At 48.3% G+C, this 25009-nt stretch overlaps 1 protein-coding gene across 1 annotated transcript in view; it reads right to left on the bottom strand.

Annotated features, from left to right (window-relative positions):
- The window catches only part of LOC131591433 (putative adenosylhomocysteinase 3), a 69718-nt gene that overhangs the window by 8196 nt on the left and 36513 nt on the right, over positions 1–25009 (bottom strand). The window contains exons 3-10 of the mRNA XM_058862137.1: positions 20017–20160; positions 17731–17831; positions 13095–13197; positions 9326–9420; positions 5953–6059; positions 4813–4929; positions 2478–2541; positions 1425–1513 (exon numbers count right to left, since the gene is read on the bottom strand). Of these exons, the coding sequence (XP_058718120.1) occupies positions 1425–1513; positions 2478–2541; positions 4813–4929; positions 5953–6059; positions 9326–9420; positions 13095–13197; positions 17731–17831; positions 20017–20160 (820 nt within the window). The remainder of the gene's footprint in view (positions 1–1424; positions 1514–2477; positions 2542–4812; positions 4930–5952; positions 6060–9325; positions 9421–13094; positions 13198–17730; positions 17832–20016; positions 20161–25009) is intronic.

The following is a 25009-nucleotide window of genomic DNA, read 5'->3' as shown; positions in this document are numbered from 1 at the left end:
TCTCAACAACCCCCAAATCCTTCCTGAGGCACCTGCAGAACCTTCAGAGGTGCTGAGCCCTTCCCAGCAAGGCCAGCTCAGGGATAACGAGGGGGTTTTTTTTTGGGATTTGTTGACAATCCTTCCCAGAGCTCCTTCCTGTGCCTCTCACAAGCTGCAAAATCACAGTTACTAAAAAAAAAAAGGTAATTTTTTTTCTTTTTCTGCTGCTTGTCCCCATTTCCTGAGGTTTTTTTTTCTCCCTTCACTGCCAGCTCCTCCTGAGAGGGGCCCCGTGCTGCTGCTGCCTCGTGCAGGGAAAAGGGATTGCTGGAAATGCCCAAAAAAGTTCATCAGCTCTGCTAATTAGAGCTCATTAACCCTCTCACCACACCAACCCAGCGAGGAGTGAGGGCTTGGGGGGCTCTGGGTGTTTTTGGGATCCTTGGGATGCGTGTGGAGGGATTGAGGTCGGACCTTGGGGGGTGCTCAGCGATTTTTGGGGTGTCCTGGTGCCAGCGAGGGCTCTGGGAGGGGTGAGGGGGGCACAGCCCTGGAGCAGCTCCATCCCAAAAATCCCTGCAAGGCACATCCCTGAACTGCTGGGATAAACTGGGAGATGTTGTAGGGCAGAGCCCTTCACTGGGATGGGATGGGATCCATGGGATCCATGGGATGGGATGGGATGGGATGGGATGGGATGGGATGGGATGGGATGGGATGGGATGGGATGGGATGGGATGGGATGGGATGGGATGGGATGGGATGGGATGGGATGGGATGGGATGGGATGGGATGGGATGGGATGGGATGGGATGGAAGGATGGGTGTCTGAGATGGGATGGGATGGGATAATCCGGGCGATGTTTTAGGACAGACCCCTTTCCTGAGATGGGATAGGATGGGTAGGATGGAAGGATGGGTATCTGGGATGGGATGAGATGGGATGGGATGGGATGGGATGGGATAATCTGGGATATGTTTTAGGACAGGGCCCATTCCTGAGATGGGATGAGATGGGATGGGATGGAAGGATGGATATCTGAGATGGGATGGGATAATCTGGGAGATGTTTTAGGACAAGGCCCTTTTCTGGGATGGGATGGAAGGATGGATATCTGGGATGGGATGGGATGGAAGGATGGATATCTGGGATGGGATGGGATGGAAGGATGGATGGGTATCTGAGATGGGATGGGATAATCTGGGAGATGTTTTAGGACAGGACCCTTTTCTGGGATGGGATGGAAGGATGGATGGATATCTGAGATGGGATGGGATAATCTGGGGGATGTTTTAGGGCAGGACCCCTTTCCCAGCCCCAGTTCAGAGCTGTGGCCGCAGGGAACCCCTGCCCTTTTCCCCGGCATCCCTTTGGGAACCGAGCGGGCTCCGGCTGCGGCTTTCCCGGGAAACGCAGAATTCCAGGGGGGATGAGCCCTTACCAGGCCTGCAGGGCGCAGATGGGGTCGATCTCGGTGACGTAGACGATGGAGCCCATGGCCTTGAGGGCAGCACAGCAGCCCTTCCCCACCTGGAGCAGGGACGGAGAGCGGCTGAGCCCGCAATTCCCAAGGGATGCACAACCCCGGGAGACTCTTCCCAGCCCCTTCCCAGCCCTCTGGAGGGATTAAACCCCATTTCTGTGCATCAAACCCCTGGGTTTGGAGCAATCTGAGGTTTAGGCCTGGCTTAGGGAAGAGAGGCACTAAAACCTCCCAGGTTTTGGTGCCAGGGATTGTTTTTCCCCCCAGAACATCCCAAGGTCTGGAATGCACCACAACAGGAGATTCCAAAGATCCCATGGGAAGTTCCAGAACCTCCTGGAGCCTTTGCCCCACTCAGGAAGCTTTAGGGGTAATTAACCTCGGAGGGTTAACGAGCTGCCCAGCACAGGCAGTGCAGGGAATCCAAGGTAAACGACCAAAAATTCCCCAAAATGTGATTACAGCAGGAAAAACGGACCCACTCCAGCTTAAAATTAATAAAAATTTAAATTAAAATAAAAAAAAAAAATCCCTGTAGAGCACCCACAGCAACTGCTGTGAACAGGTCCTGAGAAAAACTGGGAAAAGGGGAATATTCCCACATGGAGAGAGGGTGGGTGAAGGGATAAATCAATAATTCTCTCTTGAGCACACTGGAATGCCCAGAACATCTTCAGAACCTCTGATTTTAGTAAAATCAGATTAAACAGAATATTAAAATTATACAAATATGTTTTATATCACTATCCGGGCATGCTGATATCCAGATATTAAAGAGATTCTGAACATTTAATTATTTTTTTTTTTAAAGTTTCAGCTTTGGCATCTCTTGAATAACAAAGAAATGAAGAAAACTTTCAGGTTTGTGGCCAACTCCTGAGGTTTGGAGGGTCCTGCAGGTGCAAAGTGAAGACCCCGAGGGTGGAGAAAGCTGTGCTGATTTTACACACGGAATTCCCGGTGGGAAAATGGGGAAAATCGGGGAAAAATTGGGAAAACGGAGTCCCTTACCTCCCCATAGCCACAAACCACCACCTGCTTCCCTCCAAACATCATATCCGTTGTCCTCTTCAGGCTGAGGAAAAAGGAGAACCACAATTAAAGGTCAGAATTCCAGCCCAGCCCCAAGAGCTGCTCCAAGGATGGATCCACGGCTGGATCCTGCGTCCCTGAAATTCCAGGGGAAGAGAAAAACCAAAAACCACCTAAAAATTCCCTTTTCCACTTGGAAAATTTCCTTTTCCTTCTTTCTTTCTTCCAACTAAGAGGATGGAATTTGGCTTTGGAGCCCTTATTTTTTTGTTGTTGTTGTTGATTTTTATTCATTTACTCTTTGTTTTGCAACTCCCAAAATCTGGAAAATCCTCCCCAAAAGGACTTTAAACTGGATTTTTGTTGTCCCTCGAGGAAGAGCCCCAGGAGCAGCAGGGGAGGGGGAGCTCCTTGCCAGAATCCCAGAGCTTTTCCCAAACCTTCCCCTGGTTTCCTTCTGCTCCCTCCCTGAGCGTGTCCTACATTCCAGGCTATTTTTAGCTCTGGAATAAATAGGTTAGCGGTGCAGGGAAGGTGAAATTCCCTCATCTTTTCCATGGGAATTCAGCTAAAAACCCACAGCAGCTCTAAGGCACCTCTGCTCTCATCCGCCCCGACCCCGTCTTCAGCTCCTGGGCCAAATCCCAATTTACCCCTCGAGGTGTTTCCACTGAATTCCAGGATTTTTTTGGGTTGGAAAGGTCCTCAAATCCCATCCCATCCCATCCCATCCCATCCCATCCCATCCCATGGATCCCATCCCATCCCATGGATCCCATCCCATCCCATGGATCCCATCCCATCCCATGGATCCCATCCCATCCCATGGATCCCATCCCGTCCCATCCCATCCCATGGATCCCATCCCATCCCATGGATCCCATCCCATCCCATGGACACCTCCCATTATCCCAGGCTGCTCCAAGCAGCCCCATCCAGCCTGGCCTCGGATATTTCCAGGGATGGATCAGCCAGAGCTTCTCTGGGAATTCCATTCCCATATTTCCCATGGTGATTCCCATCACTGTTCCCCGTTCCTTGGATCAAATTCCTTGGATTGTGCCACAAACGATGTCACAACAAGGACAAAACCTGTCCCAGCCCCACTGGGCCGGAATTTGGGGCTGGAAGGACACGGACACCAAATTCCATGAAAAGAAAGGGATAAAGAGGGGAAGAAGGAAGGGCAGGAATGTTGAGTCACACACGGGACACGGGTGGATTTTATCCCAAGGGGAGGGACAGGACAGGAATTCTGACGGAAGGAAGGAAGGATTTCCTTCTCCTCTGACACACGGATTGAGCCGAGATGATCCAAAGGCAGCAGAGCAGAGCTCTGTGGGAATTCCTGTGGGAATTCCTCCCCAATCCCTGTGGGAATTCCTGTGGGAATTCCTCCCCAATCCCTGTGGGAATTCCTGTGGGAATTCCTCCTCATTTCCTGTTGAAATTCCTCCCCGTTCCCTGTGGGAATTCTTCCCCATTCCCTGTGGGAATTCCTCCTTGTTCCAAGTGGGAATTCCTCCCTGTTCCCCGTGGGAATTCCTGTGGGAATTCCTTCCCATTCCCTGTGGGAATTCCCCATTCCCAATGGGAATTCCCCCTGTTCCCTGTGGGAATTCATTCCCATTCCCAATGTGAATTCCCCTAATTCCTGGTGGGAATTCTCCCCCATTCCCAGTGTGAATTCCTCCCCATTCCCAGCATGAATTCCTCCCCATTCCCAATGGGAATTCCCCCAGTTCCCAGTGTGAATTCCTCCCAATTCCCTGTTGAAATTCCCCCCCATTCCTGGTGAGAATTCCTCCCCGTTCCCAGTGGGAATTCCCCCCATTCCCGGTGGGAATTCCTCCCCATTCCTGGTGGGAATTCCTCCCCATTCCCGGTGGGAATTCCTCCGTTCCCAGTGGGAATTCCTCCCCATTCCCGCTGGGAATTCCCCCCGTTCCCAGTGGGAATTCCTCCCTGTTCTCAGTGGGAATTCTTCCCCATTCCCGGTGGGAATTCCTCCCCATTCCCAGTGGGAATTCCTGTGGGAATTCCTTCCAGTTCCCAGTGGGAATTCCTCCTTGTTCCCTGTGGGAATTCCTTCCAGTTACCGGTGTGAATTCCTCCCTGTTCCCTGTTGAAATTCCCCGTTCCCAGTATGAATTCCCCCTGTTCCCAGTATGAATTCCTCCTGTTCCCAGTATGAATTCCCCCTGTTCCCAGTGTGAATTCCTCCTGTTCCCAGTATGAATTCTCCCCGTTCCCAGTATGAATTTCCCCCATTCCCGCCGGGAATTGCCCCGTTCCCTGCGGGAGCCCCACGCACCCATCCAGGATGGATTCCCGGCAGCAGTACAGGTTGTCGAATTTCTGCTTGGTGACGGAGTCGTTGACGTTCATGGCTGGCACGCAGAGCTTCCCCGCCTTGGAGAGCTGGTACAGCCTGGCACGGATACACGGGATTATCCACCGGGAATCCATCCCCAGAATCCCAGAATTCGGGCTGGAAAGGGCCTCAAACACCCTGGGGACACTGGATTCTGTCCCAGTGTCCAGCCTGGCCTTGGATATTCCCGGGATGCAGGGGCAGCCTCATTCCTTCCCAAAATCCCACCCCCATCTCCCCTTTCCCAGTGGGAAGCTTTTCCTGACTCCTGCCCCTCCAGGCCTTTCCCAAATTCCAGCTCTCCTGGAGCCCCTGCAGGTCCTGGAATGTGCTGGAAGCTCTCCCTGGATCCTTCCCTTCTCCAGCATTCCCCTGCTCCCAGCTCTGGGCCCAGCCTGGACTCCCCAGAGCTGGAAAATCACTAAAAATGAGTCTGAAAATCCTGTCCCTGCTCCAGCCCTTGGGAAGGAGAACCTTCCTCTGGAAATCTTCCCACACTGGGATTTCAGATCCTAAAAATATCATCAGTCCTTCTCCTGCCCCCACTGGTGCAGACCCGGAGCCACTTCCCAGCTCCAACATTTCATTTCCCTGTTCCAGACCCAGCTCTGAGCCCTTCCTGCAGCAAGAACACAGCACAAAGCTGCTGCTCTCCTCAGCTCCTGGAATTCCATGGGATTAATGGGATTCATTCCATGGAAAAGCTCCTTGGACACCTCCCAAATCCCAGAGCTGCTCCTGCCAGGGACTGAGGGATTTCACTCGCTCATCTCTGAGGTTCTCCCTTCCCCAAAAAATGACTCCGTTCCTCTTCCCAATTTTTTTCCCACGGATTTAGGTCAGGGCTGTGCTCTCGGCTTCCTCCTCAGCCTCTCCATCTTCCATCTCCTCCCACCCCACAGGTGGAGAAGCACACCTGGACACCCTCCCTGCTCCTCTCCTCGGGAATTCAGAGCAATTCCAGGTGTCCTGCTGGGGGTGGGAAGCAGTTTCCATGGAAAGCCAGGCCTGGGCTGAGGGAAAAGCAGAGCCCAGGTGCTGGAGGGTTGAGTTTTACCCCAAACTTCTCCGTCCCGTTACCTGTGGACCCCGGTCACGCTCTCCTCCACGATGCCCTTGATCTTCTTGAACATGTTGGGATATTTCTTGTAGATCCAGTGGGTGAGATCTCCCCCGTCATCCAGGATCTGGAATAAAACCAGCCACAGTCAGCTGGGGCAGCCACGGAGCCACTGCTGGAATGAAAACGTTGGAGGTGAGCGAGGAGCCCTCTGGAAAACTGCCTTGGGAAGGGCAGACAGGAAAACAACTCCCAGGAATCTCAGAATTCCAGGGAAAAGAGATGTCCAAGAGTTTGGTGAGTTTTACTTGTATGGGAACACCTGGAATGGCACCCGGGGAAGGTGCTGGGCTCACAGGGATCCCCTGAAGAAGAAAAGGCACGAGAAAAGCAAAAATCCCAAATGTGGATTTTGCCAAGTCCTGGCTCCAGGAGGCCCCGGTGGCCTGGGCAAGGTGGGAAGCGTGAGAACCCTGCTGGATTCCAGAGAAAACACGGAGCAGACGTCACCCAGGGCAGGGGAAGCAGCCAGGGGCTGGCCAGGGTGAGAGCACAGCGGCCATCATCATCCTCAGAGTCACCATCATCATCATCATCATCATTGTCATAACCATCATCACCATCACTGTCATCCTCATCATCCTCACCATCATCACCATCGTCATCATTATCGTCATCATCATCATCGTCATCACCATCATCATCATCATCATCATCATCACCATCATCACCATCATTGTCATCCTCATCATCATCACCATCGTCATCATTATCATCATTATCATCATCATCATCATCATCATCATAACCATCATCACCATCATTGTCATCCTCATCATCGTCATCATCATCACCATCGTCACCATTATTGTCATCATTATCATCATCATCATCGTCATCATCATCATCCTCACCATCATCATCACCATCATCATCATCGTCGTCATCACCATCACCACCATCATCATCATCACCATCATCATCATTGTCTTCCTCATTATCATCCTCTTCATCCTCGTATATTCCCTACACCCATGTCAAAGACTTCTCACTTCATCATCATCATCATCATCTTCATCCTCTTCTTTGCACGTTCCCTACTCCAATGCAAGGAATTCCGACTGCATCATCATCATCATCCTCATCCTCATCCTCATCTTCATCCTCCTCATCCTTGCAAATTCCATACACTGATGCCAAAGACTTCTCACTGCATCATTGTCCTTCTCCTCCTCCTCCTCCTCCTCCTCCTCCTCCTCCTCCTCCTCCTCCTTCTCCTTCTCCTCCTCCTCCTCCTCTTCCTCCTTTTCCTTCTCCTTCTCCTTCTTCTCCTTCTCCTTCTCCTTCTCCTTCTCCTTCTCCTTCTCCTTCTCCTTCTCCTTCTCCTTCTCCTTCTCCTTCTCCTTCTCCTTCTCCTTCTCCTTCTCCTTCTCCTTCTCCTTCTCCTTCTCCTCCTTCTCCTTCTCCTTCTCCTCCTCCTTCTCCTTCTCCTCCTCCTCCTCCTCCACCATCCAGGGACACAGAATTCCTTGGAAACACCGTGTTCTGTTCCCACCTCTCTCCAGAATCTCGGAATCACCGGAATTTCCGCCGTGGCGAGCTCAGGGGAGCAGCTGCTCCTCCAGAACGCCCGGGAAGCTCCGGGTGTCCTGCCAGAGCTGGGCAGGAATCTCCAGGAAATCCATTCCCGGCTCCGTGTCCCATCCATGGAACTGGGAGCTCTCCTGGGCCAGCCAGGGAGGAATTCAGAATTCCCAGTCTCCCAGGACATCTTTAATCCTTTAATCCCTGTTTAACGGAGCACTTCATCCCTTTTCCAAGAGAGAATCCAGCCCCAGGCAGGTTCCTCTTTCCTGGGGAAGGGAATTTCCTGGGAAAGGAATTCTCCTTTCCTGGGAGAGCAAGGGATGGAAACCCCACCAAGGAGATCCCTGGAGGGGCTGGGATTTGCTGGGAGGCACCCCCAGACATCCAACAGCCCATCCCATATTCCTGCAGTTTTCCCAGATTTTTGCAGGCTGTTTGGCCTCATTCCTGCTCTTCCAGGCAGGGATTTTTGGGAAGAAAAAAAACCCCCACTTTATTTAAGATGGAAGTAATTTTTCCTGGAGAAAAGCTGGAGCTTCTCTCCTCCCTCTCTCAGCCTTTCCAATATTTTCTCCAGCAGAAAATCCCTGGAGAGGCTCTTCCATGAAGGAAACCTCACAGATTCCATATTTTTCAAGGAAAAAAAAACCTTTTTTCCCTGAACCACTCCTGTCCAGAAGGAGCCCTCCCCTGAAGCTCAGAATTCCCAAAGCCCTTCCAATGAAGGATTCCTGGAATGGGAATGGCTCGATTTCCAAGGAATAGGGAGAAATTGTGGGAAAAATGAGGCACAGAATTCCCAGAGCAGCTGTGGCTGCCCCTGGATCCCTGGAATGTTCAAGGCTGGGCCGGATGGGGCTTGGAGAACCCTGGGATAATGGGAGGTGTCCCTGTGGAATTCATGGGATTGAAGATCCTTCCCAACCCAAACCATTCCATAATTCCATGGCTTTAAGATCCTTCTCACACCCTGCTCCTCACCCAGCGTCCTATTTCTTATCTCTAAAACCACGGATCTCCCAAATCCAGCAAAATCTCTGGGAACAGATCCAAGCTCCTGGTGCTCCCTCAATCATTTCCATGCTCTGGGAGCAGGTCTAAAAATAGTCCCAGAATGAAGAAAACAAAAATCCGCATTTTCTGGGACGCTGGTTCCTTCCAAAAGTGACATTTTGGATGGAAAATTATTCCTCAAAGAGCTGCTCTCGTGTCTAGACTCAGTCTGATACCTCGGGGGTGGATTTTTGGGACATTCCTGGTTCTTTTTAAAAGGGACAAAAATCCCACCTCAAACGAGCCAATATTGGCAAAAACCCAACTCAGATCCGCGTTTCCACCTTTGATTACTCCTCATATTTAAATCAGGAGCTCCAGGGCTCCAAAATTTTTGGGGAAATGTGATGAAAACAGCACATCTGAGAACTGAAAATGATTCTGCTCGCCCCATTCCGGGTTCTCTGTTTTCCCTGGAAACAAGGGCAGGATAAAAAGGGAGTTGGGGTACCTGAGGTTTAAAGTGTTGAAATCATGGAAAAATCTGGCCTTTGTTCCCAAAAATCACCTCAAGCAAAGGTGAGAATTTAAGGGTGAAAAACCATTCTCAAAAAAACAGTTTTGGAGCCATTTTTAGCAGTTTGAACTGCAGCTGAAATCGAAATAAACACCCCAAAAAACTGCATGAAGGCAGCTGGTTTTGGAAACGGCGAAACAAAACCTCGCTTGGTGAGATCCAGGAGATTTTTTAGCTGCCCTTCCCTCCTTTTCCTCCTCTCCAGGTGGGAATTTTCCAGGCGTTTCCCAACTCACCATGTTGGGCTGCCAGCCCTCCACGTTGACGCAGCGGTCGATGCACCACCAGAAATCGTCCTCGGATTCGCCCTTCCAGGCAAACACAGGGAATCCTGGCCAGGGAGGGAGGGGTTAATGTAGGAAAATCCCTTGGGAATCAGCTCTTGGATCCTGAGTTATTAATTAATGTGTTAATTTCTTTGGATGTGTTGAGTTATTACTCGGCTTTGGCCAGCGAGAGCCATGGGGGGTTTGGCTTCTCCTGGCGGTCCCAGAGCTCCAGGTGAAATTCCTGGATTTATCCAGGTGAAATCTCTGGATTTATCCAGGTGAAATCCCTGGATGTATCCAGGTGAAATTCCTGGATGTATCCAGGTGAAATCCCTGGATGTATCCAGGTGAAATCCCTGGACTTACCCAGGTAAATTCTTTGGTCTTACCCAGGTAAAGTCCCTGGATTTATCCAGGTGAAATCCCTGGAATCAGTCCGGTAAAACCCCTGGATTTATCCAGGTAAAATCCCAGGCCTCACTCAGGTAAAATCCCTGGATTTATCCTTGCATTTACACAGGTGAAATCCTTGGATTTAAAACCTCTGGATTTACCCAGTTAAATCCCTGGTCTTACCCAGGTAAAATCCCTGGATGTATCCGGGTGAAATCCCTGGAATTATCCAGGTGAAATCCCTGGATGTATCCAGGTGAAATCCCTGGAATTAGTCAGGTGAAATCCCTGGATTTATCCAGGTAAAATCTCTGGATTTATCCAGGTGAAATCCCTGGATTTATCCAGGTAAAATCCCAGGCTTCACTCAGGTAAAACCTCTGGATTTATCCAGTTAAATCCCAGGCCTCACTCAGGTAAAATCCCTGGATTTACCCAGGTAAAATCCCAGGCCTTATCCAGGTAAAATCCTTGGCCCTGCCCAGGAAAAAACCCTGGATATATCCAGGTAAAATCCTTGGATTTATCCAGGTGAAATCCTTGGATTTATCCAGGTAAAATCCTTGGATTTATCCAGGTGAAATCCTTGGATTTATCCAGGTGAAATCCCTGGACATGCCCAGGCAAAATCCTTGGCCTCATGCAGGTAAAACCCCTGAATTTACTCAGGTAAAATCTCAGGCCTCACTCAGTTAAAATCCCTGGATTTATCCAGGTAAAATCCTTGGACTTATCCAGCTAAAACCTCTGGATTTATCCAGTTAAATCCCTGGATTTAGCCAGGTAAAATCCCTGGATTTAGCCAGGTAAAATCCCAGGCCTTATCCAGGTAAAATCCCTGGATTTATCCAGTTAAATCACTGGATTTATCCAGGTGAAATCCCTGGAATCAATAAGGTAAAACCCTTGGATTTATCCAGGTGAAATCCTTGACCTTACTCAGGTAAAATCCCCGGATTTATACAGGTAAAATCCTTGACCTTACTCAGGTAAAATCCTTGGATTTATCCAGCTAAAACCTCTGGATTTATCCAGTTAAATCCCTGGATTTATCCAGTTAAATCCCTGGATTTATCCAGGTAAAATCCCAGGCCTTATCCAGGTAAAATTCCTGGATTTACCCAAGTAAAATACTTGGTCTTGTCCTGGTAAAATCCCTGGATTTATCCAGTTAAATCACTGGATTTATCCAGATGAAATCCCTAGACTTGCCCAGATAAAATCCCAGGTCTCACTCAGGTAAAATCCCTGGATTTGTCCAGGTAAAATCCCTGGATTTGTCCAGGTAAAATCCCTGGTCTTACTCAGGTAAAATCCTTGGCCTTATCCAGGTAAAATTCCTGGTCTTACACAGGAAAAATCCCTGGATTTAGGGAAAACCCCTGGATTTTCCCAGATAAAACCCATGGACACACCCAGGATTTCCCAGTTCCACTGAACTTCTTTGGGAATTCCATTTCCCCCCCCAAAATTCTCCCTTTCAGCCGAGTTATGCCCCAAATGATGGAATTTAAACCAAATTTAGCTTCGTTTCTTTGAGCAAAGCAACTTCCAGTTTCAGCTCATTAAAGGACATTTTTACCAAGGATTTGTCCAGGAAAAATAAACATTCCAGGATTTCCAGAGCTTTGGAAAAGGTTGGTTTTTGTGCTGTAGGTTTGTTCTAAACTGGAGAGAATAAAGGGGGAAAACTCCAAGAGGTGATAAATGATGGGGCAGGAAAAATTCCCTGTAAAATGCAGGTGGAATTCCTTAAAAAATCCTGGAGGAATTCCTTTTAAGATCCTGGAGGAATTCCCTACAAAATCCTGGAAAAATTCCCTATAAAATGCAGGAGAAATTCCCTATAAATTCCAGGAAAAAATCTCTATAAAATGCCAGAGAAATTTTCTATAAAATTCAAGAGGAATTGCTTATAAAATCCAGGAAAAATTCCCTATAAAATCCTGGGGAAATTCCCTATAAAATCATGGAAATAATACTTATAAAATCCAAGAGGAATTCCCTATAAAATGCAGGAAAAAATCCTTATAAAATCCACAAAAATTCCCTATAAAATCCTGGAAAAAATCCCTATAAAATCCAAGAAGAGTTGCTTATAAAATCCAGGAAAAATTCCCTATAAAATCCACAAAAATTCCCTATAAAATGCAGGAAAAATTCCCTATAAAATCCAGGAGAAACTCCCTATAAAATCCAGGAAGAATTCCCTATAAAATAACGGAAAAATACCCTATAAAATCCAAGAGGAATTACCTATAAAATCCAGGAGAAATCCCTTATAAAATCCAGGAAAAATTCCCTATAAAATCCTGGAAAAAATCCCTATAAAATCCAAGAAGATTTGCTTATAAAATCCAGGAAAAAATCCCTATAAAATCCACAAAAATTCCCTATAAAATCCAGGAGAAACTCCCTATAAAATCCAGGAGGAATTCCCTACAAAATCATGGAAAAATACCCTGTAAAATCCAAGAGGAATTACCTGTAAAATCCAGGAGAAATCCCTTATAAAATCCAGGAAAAATTCCCTATAAAATCCTGGAAAAAATCCCTATAAAATCCAAGAAGAGTTCCCTATAAAATCCAGGAAAAAATCCCTATAAAATCCAGGAAAAATTCCCTATAAAATCCAGGAGAAACTCCCTATAAAATCCAGGAGGAATTCCCTATAAAATCCAGGAGAAACTCCCTATAAAATCCAAGAGGAATTCCCTATAAAATCCAGGAGAAATCCCTTATAAAATCCACAAAAATTCCCTATAAAATCCAGGAGAAACTCCCTATAAAATCCAGGAGGAATTCCCTATAAAATCACGGAAAAATACCCTATAAAATCCAAGAGGAATTACCTGTAAAATCCAGGAGAAATCCCTTACAAAATCCACAAAAATTCCCTATAAAATCCTGGACAAAATCCCTTTAAAATCCAAGAAGAGTTCCCTATAAAATCCACAAAAATTCCCTTATAAAATCCACAAAAATTCCCTATAAAATCCACTAAAAAATCCCTATAAAATCCAAGAAGAGTTGCTTATAAAATCCTGGAAAAAATCCCTATAAAATCCACAAAAATTCCCTATAAAATCCAGGAGAAACTCCCTATAAAATCCAGGAGGAATTCCCTACAAAATCATGGAAAAATACCCTATAAAATCCAAGAGGAATTTCCTGTAAAATCCAGGAGAAATCCCTTATAAAATCCACAAAAATTCCCTATAAAATCCCAGAAAAATTCCCTTAATATCCAGGGAAAATTCCCTCTAAAACCCAGGCGTAATTCCCTCTAAAACCCAGGCAGAATTCCCGATGAATTCCAGGGAAGAGGGAGCCGTTTCCTTACCGCTCTCGGCCAGGGCAGCGGCCACCTCGTTGAGGGTGGAGTAGATGTTGCAGGCGGCCCAGCGGCACTGAGCTCCCAGCGCTCCCAGCGTCTCCATCAGCACCTGCATCCCAAAAAAATCCCAAAAAACCACGGGAATCAGCGCGGCCAAATCCCACCTTTCACCTGGCCTGGCTGGGAAAGCTCCCACGGGGGCTCAGAGCTGGGCTGGATGCTTTGGGAGGGTCTCCTGAGCTGGGTTTAAGATGCTGAAAGGTCTCTGAAGTTGGCTTTTAGCTACTGGAGGGTCTCTAAAGTTGAGCTTAAGGTTCTGGAGAGGTCTCTGAAATTTGGTTTAAGGTTCTGGAGAGGTCTCTGAAATTGGGTTTAAGGTTCTAGAGAGATCTCTGAAGTTGGGTTTAAGGTTCTGGAGAGGTCTCTAAAGTTGGGTTTAAGGTTCTAGAGAGATCTCTGAAGTTGGGTTTTAGCTACTGGAGGGTCTCTGAAATTTGGTTTAAGGTTCTGGAGAGGTCTCTGAAGTTGGGTTTGAGGTTCTGGAGAGATCTCTAAAGTTGGGTTTTAGCTACTGGAAGGTCTCTAAAATTTGGTTTAAGGTTCTGGAGAGGTCTCTGAAGTTGGGTTTGAGGTTCTGAGGGGGTCTCCTAAGTTGGGTTTAAGCTGCTGAAAGGTCTCTGAAATTGGGTTTTAGCTACTGGAAAGTCTCTAAAATTGGGTTTAAGCTTCTGGAGAGGTCTTTGAGGTTCCATGGAGGTCTCCTAAGTTGGGTTTAAGCTGCTGAAAGGTCTCTGAAGTTGGGTTTTAGCTACTGGAGAGTCTCTGAAATTTGGTTTAAGGTTCTGGAGAGATCTCTGAAGTTGGGTTTTAGCTACTGGAAGGTCTCTGAAATTTGGTTTAAGGTTCTGGAGTGATCTTTGAAGTTGGGTTTGAGGTTCTGAGGGGGTCTCCTAAGTTCGGTTTAAGCTGCTGAAAGGTCTCTGAAATTGGGTTTTAGCTACTGGAGGGTCTCTGAAATTTGGTTTAAGCTTCTGGAGAGGTCTCTGAAGTTGGGTTTAAGGTTCTGGGTCTCTGAAGTTGGGTATAAGCTTTTGGAGTCTCTGAAGTTGGGTTTAAGCTACTGGAAGGTCTCTAAAATTTGGTTTAAGGTTCTGGAGAGGTCTCTGAAATTGGGTTTGAGGTTCTGAGGGGGTCTCCTAAGTTGGGTTTAAGATGCTGAAAGGTCTCTGAAGTTGGGTTTTAGCTATTGGAGGGTCTCTGAAACTGAGTTTAAGGTTCTGGAGAGTTCTCTATAGTTGAGTTTAAGGTTCTGGAGAGTCTCTGAAATTGGATTTCAGGTTCTGGAGAGATCTCTGAAGTTCGGTTTTAGCTACTGGAGGGTCTCTAAAGTTTGGTTTAAGGTTCTGGAGAGGTCTCTGAAGTTATATTTAAGCTTTTGGAGTCTCTGAAGTTGGGTTTAAGCTTCTGGAGAGATCTCTAAAGTTGGATTTTAGCTGCTGGAGGGTCTCTAAAATTGGGTTTAAGGTTCTGAAGAGGTCTCTAAAGTTGGGTTTGAGGTTCTGAGGTGGTCTCCTAAGTTGGGTTTAAGCTGCTGAAAGGTCTCTGAAGTTGGGTTTTAGCTGCTGGAGGGTCTCTGAAATTTGGTTTAAGGTTCTGGAGGGGTCTCTAATGTTTGGTTTAAGGTTCTGGAGAGGTCTCTGAAGTTGGGTTTTAGCTACTGGAGGGTCTCTAAAGTTGAGTTTGAACTTCTGGAGGCTCTCTGAAATTTGGTTTAAGGTTCTGAAGGGTCCCTGAAGTTGGGTTTAAGATTCTGGAGAGGTCTGGAGAATCCCTCCTCTCTCTGTTTTGGGGAATTCCTCCTCTCCCTATTTGGGGTCTGGTTTAGGGAATCCCTCCTCTCTCAGGTTTAGGGAAATATTCCTCTCTCTGTTTGGGGTCTGGCTTAGGGAATCCCTCCTGTGTCAGTTTCAGGGAATCCTTCTCTCCCTATTTGGGATCAGTTTTAGGGAATCCCTCTCTCCCTGTTTGGGATCAGTTTTAGGGAATCCTTTCTGTGTCAGTTTCAGGGAATCCCTCCTGTGTCAGTTTCAGGGAATCCCTCTCTCCCTATTTGGGATCAGTTTTAGGGAATCCCTCCTGTGTCAGTTTTAGGGAATCCCTCTCTCCCTATTTGGGATCAGTTTTAGGGAATCCTTTCTGTGTCAGTTTCAGGGAATCCCTCTCTCCCTATTTGGGGTCTGGCTTAGCGAATCCCTCCCGTGTCAGTTTTAGGGAATCCCTCTCTCCCTATTTGGGGTCAGTTTTAGGGAATCCCTCCTGTGTCAGTTTCAGGGAATCCCTCTCTCCCTATTTGGGATCAGTTTTAGGGAATCCCTCCTGTGTCAGTTTTAGGGAATCCCTCTCTCCCTATTTGGGATCAGTTTTAGGGAATCCTTTCTGTGTCAGTTTTAGGGAACCCCTCCTGTGTCAGTTTCAGGGAATCCTTCTCTCCCTATTTGGGATCATTTTTGGGGAATCCCTCTCTGTTGCAGCGGCCTCAGGGAGGCAAAGAGTTAACATTGTTCCACCCCAAACCCCTTGTGAAGGGCGGCCCAGGAGTTCTGATTGGGTTTGAGTCCCTGGGGGGTTCTCCCTTGCTGTGTTTCTAATGGTCCCTGACCCTGAACTCCACCCTCAAAGGTGTAAACCCTCGGGGGTTCTGTCCCTCAAAAACCCCTGCTGTGCCTCTGTTCGGGGCTCTCTGTTCTGAACCTGAGTTTGTTCTCATGCTGAATAAATGGTTTCATGAACGGGAGCCCGTCTCGTTGGTGTTTCATGCTGGTCCCCAGAACCCTGCTGCTTCCCTGGACAAGATCCTGAGGTTGCAGGCTGCAACAAATGGTGAGAGAATGCGTGGCATCCAGGAGAACAGCAGGAGCGGCTCCATGGACACCTCGTAAGTCCCCGGCTGATGGCTTGAGAGCCGGCGAGACCCCCGCCTTGGAAAGGAGGACTCGAGAGTACCTGGCAGGGAGACTGGGTTGAGAGTGCCTCGGGCATGGGGGAAGAAAAGGGATTACGGAGGTGGGGGAGCCGAGACCAGACGCTGGGACAAACACCTTACATCACCCAACGAGACGTATTATGGACGATATCAACATTATGGACGATTCTATTAACACTATGGACGATTATGGACGATTATATCAACATTATGGACGATTATGGACGGTATGGATCTTCCGGTGGGCTGTTTTTGTCTTCTGTGGAGTTCCTTTTTTGGTGTATACCTTCCTGTACCTTCCCCTTTCCTCTGTTCCTAAGGGCAGGACAAAGGGTGAAAAAAGCTAAGATGGCTCGGGGTTGCTGCCGTCTGCCCGCCGTTCCGTGTCCTCCTTCACCCCCTGTCTTTCCATATTCCCGTTCCCTGGCCGGGAAAGCCTGTCCCGGCCTCCCCCCCCATCCCAAGATGGCGCCGGCCACGCGGTCTGGGATCCCTGGTTTCCCGCCTTGCTCCTTCTTTTCCGGTCCCAAACCTTCCCTTCCCGAACCTCCCAGTAACTCCTGCTTGGCCCCATCCCTTTGTTCGGTGCTCCACCCCTGGGGGCTGTGCTTTTCTATCGTGGGCAACACCTCCTCTGGGGAAATCGAAACTGTAACCGAGCTCCGAAAGCCAGTGTTACACCGAGATCATCTAAAGGGGCGACGCCCACATGGGAGCCGGAGCCGAAGCTGGAGATCGAAGAATTCTGCCCCTCGTGAGAGGAGATCTAAGAGCTGCACCCTTCCTAACAAAGAATCCTAAACTGGAAGAGACTGAACAAAAAAAATATTATGTTTGTATTAAGTACCATCACCGTTTAATTTGCCCGGCGTGGTCCAAGGTTTAAGTGTTTCTTTTTAATTTTGTTTTTTTTCTGTTTGCCTAATGTGTTTTGTGATTGAGCTATTGGTGTCCCACAAAGCAAAGTGGGTGCTCTGTGGAAGAAGTGAGATTTTAAGGTGTATGTTTGGAAACATTTTAAGCTCCTAATTAAAATTTGAAAAAAAAAAAAAAAAAAAAATAAAAAAATAAAAAAGGAGCAGATGTTGCAGCGGCCTCAGGGAGGCAAAGAGTTAACATTGTTCCACCCCAAACCCCTTGTGAAGGGCGGCCCAGGAGTTCTGATTGGGTTTGAGTCCCTGGGGGGTTCTCCCTTGCTGTGTTTCTAATGGTCCCTGACCCTGAACTCCACCCTCAAAGGTGTAAACCCTCGGGGGTTCTGTCCCTCAAAAACCCCTGCTGTGCCTCTGTTCGGGGCTCTCTGTTCTGAACCTGAGTTTGTTCTCATGCTGAATAAATGGTTTCATGAACGGGAGCCCGTCTCGTTGGTGTTTCATGCTGGTCCCCAGAACCCTGCTGCTTCCCTGGACAAGATCCTGAGGTTGCAAGCTGCAACACCTCTCTCCCTATTTGGGGTCAGTTTTAGGGAATCCCTCCTGTGTCAGTTTTAGGGAACCCCTCCTGTGTCAGTTTCAGGGAATCCCTCTCTCCCTATTTGGGGTCAGTTTTAGGGAATCCCTCCCGTGTCGGTTTTAGGGAATCCCTCTCTCCCTATTTGGGGTCAGTTTTAGGGAATGAGCAGTGGGAATTCCCCGTGTGGGTTCGGGGCCGGGCTCTCACCGCCGTCTGTGCCGTGATGTGAGTGCACCCCACGATCTTGGCCCCGGCCAGAGGCTTCTCCCCCTGAGCTCTCTTCCTCAGAGCCATCAGTGCTGGCATTTCTGCAAGGAAAACGGGAAAAGGAGTCTGGGAATGGGATGGGAAGAGCACAGGAGGAACAGCCACGCCCTGCCCGGCGTTCCCATAAACTCACCCAGCTTCAAATCAGCCAAAACCTCAAGAACAAACCCCAAACACATCAAAATGACCCCAAATCCTTCTGGATTTTTCCCTGTTATGTTCAAATTCCTGCCTCCAGGTGAGGCTGAAGGAGAATCTGCTTCGGGCTGAGGATTTGGGATTTGCTGCTCCACCTCTCCAAAATCCTCCAACACCTGAACCCTTCCTGGCCATTGGGGACTTTTTTTGGAAATAATCAAGTTAAACCAAAATTGTCAAATTTATGGGATGGATTCCATCTTTTCTACTGATCTAACAAAATGAGTTTGACTGCAGAGTAGTCCTACCCCTGTAACTCCTTTCCCACCCCCCAAAATCCCATGGAAGCCTTTCCATCCCAAGAGGAACGGGGTCAAGAACGCCCACCTGGCGTTCCCAAAAATTTCCATCGCTGTGGCAGCTTCAAAACAGCCAAAGCCTTGAGAGCAAACCCCAAATACATCAAAATGACCCCAAATCCTTCTGGATTTTCCCCTGTTCAAATTTCTACCCCCAGGTGAGGCCGCAGGAAAATCTGCTTTGGGATTTGCTGATTTGCTCCACCTCTCTGATATCCAACACCTAAATCCTTTTTAGGTGGGTTTATTTTTTAATTTTTATTTTTTTGGAGGTAATTAAACCCAAAATGGTGAAGTTTTTGGGATGGATTTAATCTTTTCTACTGATTTAATAAAATAAGTTTGGCCATAGAATAGTCCTTTAGTAGTTGGTTGGAACTACACAGCACAACCCTGTAACTCTTTTCCCATGCCACAAAATCCCACAGAAACTTGCCCAAAATCCCACAGAAGCTTTCCCACCACCCAAAATCCCACAGAAACGTGCCCAAAATCCCACAGAAATGTGCCCAAAATCCCACAGAAATTTTCCACCACCCAAAATCCCACAGAAGCTTTTCCACCACCCAAAATCCCATGGAAGCTTTCCCACTGCCCAAAACCCCACAGAAACTTGCTCAAAATCCCACAGAAATTTGCCCAAAATCCCACAGAAGCTTTCCCACCACCCAAAATCCCACAGAAGCTTCCCACCACACAAAATCCCACAGAAGCTTTCCCACCACCCAAAATCCCATGGAAGCTTTCCCACTGCCCAAAACCCCACAGAAACTTGCCCAAAATCCCACAGAAATTTGCCCAAAATCCCACAGAAGCTTTCCCACCACCCAAAATCCCACAGAAACTTGCCCAAAATCCCACAGAAATGTGCCCAAAATCCCACAGAAGCTTTCCCACCACCCAAAATCCCACAGAAGCTTCCCCACCACCCAAAATCCCACAGAAATTTGCCCAAAATCCCACAGAAATGTGCCCAAAATCCCACAGAAGCTTCCCCACCACCCAAAATCCCACAGAAACTTTCCCACCACCCAAAATCCCACAGAAGCTTTCCCACCACCCAAATCCCACAGAAACGTGCCCAAAATCCCACAGAAATGTGCCCAAAATCCCACAGAAGCTTTCCCACCACCCAAAATCCCACAGAAGCTTTCCCACCACCCAAAATCCCACAGAAGCTTTCCCACCACCCAAAATCCCACAGAAGCTTTTCCACCACCCAAAATCCCACAGAAGCTTTCCCACTGCCCAAAATCCCACAGAAGCTTTTCCACCACCCAAAATCCCATGGAAGCTTTCCCAATGCCCAAAACCCCACAGAAACTTGCCCAAAATCCCACAGAAATGTGCCCAAAATCCCACAGAAGCTTCCCCACCACCCAAAATCCCACAGAAGCTTTCCCACCACCCAAAATCCCACAGAAATTTGCCCAAAATCCCACAGAAATTTGCCCCAAATCCCACAGAAATTTTCCACTACCCAAAATCCCACAGAAGCTTTTCCACCACCCAAAATCCCACAGAAGCTTTCCCACCACCCAAAATCCCACAGAAACTTTCCCACCACCCAAAACCCCACGGAAGCTTTCCCACCACCCAAAATCCCACAGAAGCTTTCCCATCCCGACAGGAACGGGGTGAGGAAGCCCACAGCACCCTGAGGCTCCCCAGGAGGGGATGTGGGAGAAGGAAGAGCCCCAGAGGAGCAGGAGGAAGGAGCCCCTCTTACCCTGCTCGGCGATCTCGATCTCGCGGCGCCCGAACTCGGCCTGTTTGATGTTCTTCACGCAGAAATCGCTGCTGCCCTTGGAGTTCTTCTGCTGCTTGTCCCGCGGGGAGGTCTCATCGTCGGAGCTGTCCGTGTAGGAGGCAGCTGCAGGGAGCAGAGGAGGTCAGGAACGGGATAAAACATCCCCAAAATCCCCATCACCCACAGGGAAGGGTGTGGATGGCCCACAGAGGGTGTCCATGGATGGTTTTTCAGCCCAACTCCTTCAGTTTCCAGCTGGGATCTCTCCTTCTCCTCACAAGGATAAATTTCCCAGCTGGATTTACCTGGGATGAATTTTTAGTTCTCATCAACCTCTACTTCTACACCACAGGAGAGGTGATGGGATTGAGCACTGCCCGGTTTCCACACAGGTCATCTCCATGGCCTTCTCCCACCTCCCTTCCCAAAAGTTCTCATCGACCTCTCTTCCCAAAAGTTCTTGTCTCTCTTCCCAAAAGTTCTTGTCTCTCTTCCCAAAAGTTCTTGTCTCTCTTCCCAAAAGTTCTCCCGCCTCTCCCAAAAGTTCTCCAACCTCTCTTTCCCAAAGTTCTCCAACCTCTCTTTCCCAAAAGTTCTCCCGCCTCTCCCAAAAGTTCTCCAACCTCTCTTCCCAAAAGTTCTCCCATCTCTTTTTCCCAAAGTTCTCCAACCTCTCTTTCCCAAAGTTCTCCAACCTCTCTTCCCAAAAGTTTTCCCGCCTCTCTTCCCAGAAGTTCTCCCGCCTCTCTTCCCAGAAGTTCTTCTGTCTCTCTTCCCAGAAGTTCTTCTGTCTCTCTTCCCAAAAGATCTCCCGCCTCTCTTTCCCAAAAGTTCTCCCACCTCTCTTCCCCAAAGTTCTCCCATCTCTTTTTCCCAAAAGTTCTCCAACCTCTCTTCCCCAAAGTTCTCCTGCCTCTCTTCCCAAAATTCAGTCCCCCACATCTCCAAGACATCCCACAAAATGCCTGTTGAGGTTTAGAGCACTTCCAAACCCATTTCAGACCCTATTTCATCCCCAACAGTCTCGGGGAGGGTGTGAGTTGATGATGATCCCGTTTTTGTGGGATTCCTGATCCTTGGATTTGCTCCATTTTGGTCTTCCTCCGTAGTGACGGGAGGTTGGAGCTTGGGAGGCTCAGGCGGGATGGTTGGAAGGAGCTTCTCCATCGGGAGGATAACACAAGCCTGGCGTGGATTGGCCGGGGAGCTGCTGGTTCTCCATCCTTGGGGGATTTCGGGAATTGTTTGGAAGGCCGGGGATCACCGGATCCTGCCCTGAGCCCCACGGGATTGGATTAAGGTTCCCTTAAGAGAGGGTGTGGATGTGCTGAATTAATTCCAGGAGCTGTCAATAATTATCTTCTTTCCTCATCAGTGTCCTCCAAACTTTTGATTATGGAATTAGACCATGGCAGACACATGGAAGAGCCCCCTGTGGGGTCAGAAATCCCCTTTCCCGTTTATTGTGATTCCAAAAATCCCGTGTACTTAAATAAATAAAATCACATCAATTTCTGATCTGAGCTGTGATGGATTAACCAACACCTTGGATCAGCTGATCCACGTTTTCCTCTGGAATGTGCCCTTGCTGTGGGAAACCAAACCTCTTCCATCCTTCAGGACAGGCAGCAGCAGCCAGAGCAACGCAATGAGCTCCAAATCCCAGCTCCTCTTTTCCTTCCAGGACCCAAGTGGCCATTCCCTCATTCCTCATGGAATTGTTCTGCTCCAAGACCTTCCAGGACCCAAGTGGCCATTCTCACATTCCTCATGGAATTGTTCTGCTCCAAGTCTTTCCAGGTGACCCTTCCAGGATCCAAGTGGCCATTCCCACATTCCTCATGGAATTGTTCTGATCCAAGTTTTTCCTCTCCAGGTGATTCTTCCAGGACTATTCTCACATTCCTCATGGAATTGTTCTGATCCAAGTCCTTCCTCTCCAGGTGACCCTTCCAGGATCCAAATGGCCATTCCCTCATTCCTCATGGAATAGTTCTGCTCCAAGTCCTTCCTTTCCAGGTGACCCTTCCAGGACCCAAGTGGCCCTTAACTCACTCCTCATGGAATTGTTCTGCTCCAAGTCTTGCCAGGTGACCCTTCCAGGACCCAAATGGCCATTCCCATATTCATCATGGAATTGTTCTGCTCCAAGTCCTTCCTCTCCAGGTGACTCTTCCAGGACCATTTCCTAATTCCTCATGGAATTGTTCTGCTCCAAGTTTTTCCTCTCCACGTGACTCTTCCAGGACTAATCCCGCATTCCTCATGGAATTGTTCTGCTCCAAGTCCTTCCTCTCCAGGTGACCCTTCCAGGACCCAAATGGCCATTCCCATATTCATCATGGAATTGTTCTGCTCCAAGTTTTTCCTCTCCAGGTGACCCTTCCAGGACTATTCCCACATTCCTCATGGAATTGTTCTGCCCCAAGTCCTTCCTCTCCAGGTGACCCTTCCAGGACTAATCCCACATTCCTCATGGAATTGTTCTGCTCCAAGTTTTTCCTCTCCACGTGACTCTTCCAGGACCATTCCCACATTCCTCATGGAATTGTTCTGCTCCAAGTCCTTCCTCTCCAAGTGACCCTTCCAGGATCATTCCCTCATTCCTCATGGAATTGTTCTGCTCCAAGTCTTTCCAGGTGACCGTTCCAGGACCCAAGTGGCCATTCCCACATTCCTCATGGAATTGTTCTGATCCAAGTCCTTCCTCTCCAGGTGATTCTTCCAGGACTATTCTCACATTCCTCATGGAATTGTTCTGGTCCAAGTCCTTCCTCTCCAGGTGACCCTTCCAGGATCCAAATGGCCATTCCCTCATTCCTCATGGAATAGTTCTGCTCCAAGTCCTTCCTTTCCAGGTGACCCTTCCAGGACCCAAGTGGCCATTCTCACATTCCTCATGGAATTGTTCTAATCCAAGTCTTTCCAGGTGACCCTTCCAGGACCCAAATGGCCATCCCAACATTCCTCATGGAATTGTTCTGCTCCAAGTTTTTCCTCTCCACGTGACTCTTCCAGGACCATTCCCACATTCCTCATGGAATTGTTCTGATCCAAGTCCTTCCTCTCCAGGTGACCCTTCCAGGACCCAAATGGCCATTCCCACATTCCTCATGGAATTGTTCTGCTCCAAGCCCTTCCTCTCCAGGTGACCCTTCCAGGACCATTCCCTCACTCCTCATGGAATTGCTCTGCTCCAAGTCCTTCCTTTCCAGGTGACCCTTCCAGGACCCAAATGGCCATTCCCATATTCATCATGGAATTGTTCTGCTCCAAGTCCTTCCTCTCCAAGTGACCTTTCCAGGATCATTTCCTCATTCCTCATGGAATTGTTCTGACCCAAGTCTTTCCAGGTGACCGTTCCAGGACCCAAGTGGCCATTCCCACATTCCTCATGGAATTGTTCTGATCCAAGTCCTTCCTCTCCAGATGACCCTTCCAGGACCATCCCCTAATTCCTCATGGAATTGTTCTGCTCCAGGTCCTTCCTCTCCAGGTGACCCTTCCAGGACCCAAATGGCCATTCCCATATTCATCATGGAATTGTTCTGCTCCAAGTTTTTCCTCTCCAGGTGACCCTTCCAGGACTATTCCCACATTCCTCATGGAATTGTTCTGCTCCAAGTCCTTCCTCTCCAAGTGACCTTTCCAGGATCATTTCCTCATTCCTCGTGGAATTGTTCTGCTCCAAGTCCTTCCTCTCCAGCCCATGAACAATTACTTGTTCCATCCCAGAGGAATTCCGTGGTGGAACAGCTCCATCCACGATGGCCCTGGTGGAGCTGGCTGATATTTTGGATCGCTGGGAATGATGGTTATGGATACTCCTTCCACATCCCCACCGGCCTCTGGAACCCACGGGTTCCAGCCAATGGTCACGATTCCCGGTTTCCAGCCCAAATCTGCGCCAGGGGAATGGGGCAGCAGGAAGGGTGGGAGGGCCACACTCCCGGAGAGCCGCGGCATTCCAGCGGCATCCCGGCCTCCAGTGGGGACGGATTCCAACATCCCCTTCATTTATTCCAAGTAAATCAAACAATCTTCTACCCCCATCGGCTCCAGCGACATTTCCACCCCCAAAAAACCCCAAAAAAGGAGCTAAACTGGCCATGGGGTTGTGTTTCCTGCAGGACCCAAAGAGCTCCACACCTTCCCTCCTGGCTCATGTGAAACGTTTCAAGATTCCAAGGAAAGATTCCCCAGAGCCGCCCGGTTCCCGATCCCAGGGAATTAGGAGGGAATTAGGAGGGAATTAGGCACTGCTGGGATTTCTCCCCATCCTCGGCAGGGAGTGAAGGGCGAGTCCCACCCTGCCAGAACCCCCCGAGGGCAGCGGGGCTCCCGCTCCGTTCCCAATCCCGCAGCAGATCCTGAGGGACCAGGAGCCCGGATTAACCACATGGGGCACCTTATATAAAACCAAACTCTATATCAAGGGCTCCAGGAGGAAGGATTAATTACTTGGAGGAGGAGGATTAGCTCCTTGAAGAGAGTTAATCTGTGTAGAGGTTGCTTTAAAACCAGGGAGTTTTGGTTCTGGGAGTTAAAAGCAATTTTTTTGAACAACAACAAAAAAATCCTGCCTGGAGTCGCCTGATTTTCTTAGGCAGGAGGTTTTTTATTATTAAATAAATCTAAAATATAGAAGTGTATATATAATTATGATAATTAAATGAATGCTGTTAATTAATACAACAGCAAACCAAATCTCTAAAGGTCAATTTCGCTTTTTTCAATTCTGTAAAATGAAAAAAAAAAAGAATGAAATGAAAGGACTCCTGTCATTAATGGATGGGACAGTTTCCTAAAAATTTTCTCTGAATTTGATTAATGAGAACTTCCTCCCTGGGCTTGGAATTCTGTGAGCCATGGAAAACTGAAACATAAATTGGAATATTTGACCACAGCAGGGGTGGCACTGGGTGGGCTTTGAGGTCCCTTCCCACCAAACCATTCCAGAATTCCATCATTT

The sequence above is a fragment of the Poecile atricapillus genome, chromosome W (genome assembly GCF_030490865.1).
Source record: "Poecile atricapillus isolate bPoeAtr1 chromosome W, bPoeAtr1.hap1, whole genome shotgun sequence".
In the NCBI taxonomy this organism is placed as follows: domain Eukaryota; kingdom Metazoa; phylum Chordata; class Aves; order Passeriformes; family Paridae; genus Poecile; species Poecile atricapillus.
The sequence above is the reverse complement of the archived record's forward strand: the minus strand, read 5'-3'. Positions and strand labels throughout refer to the sequence as shown.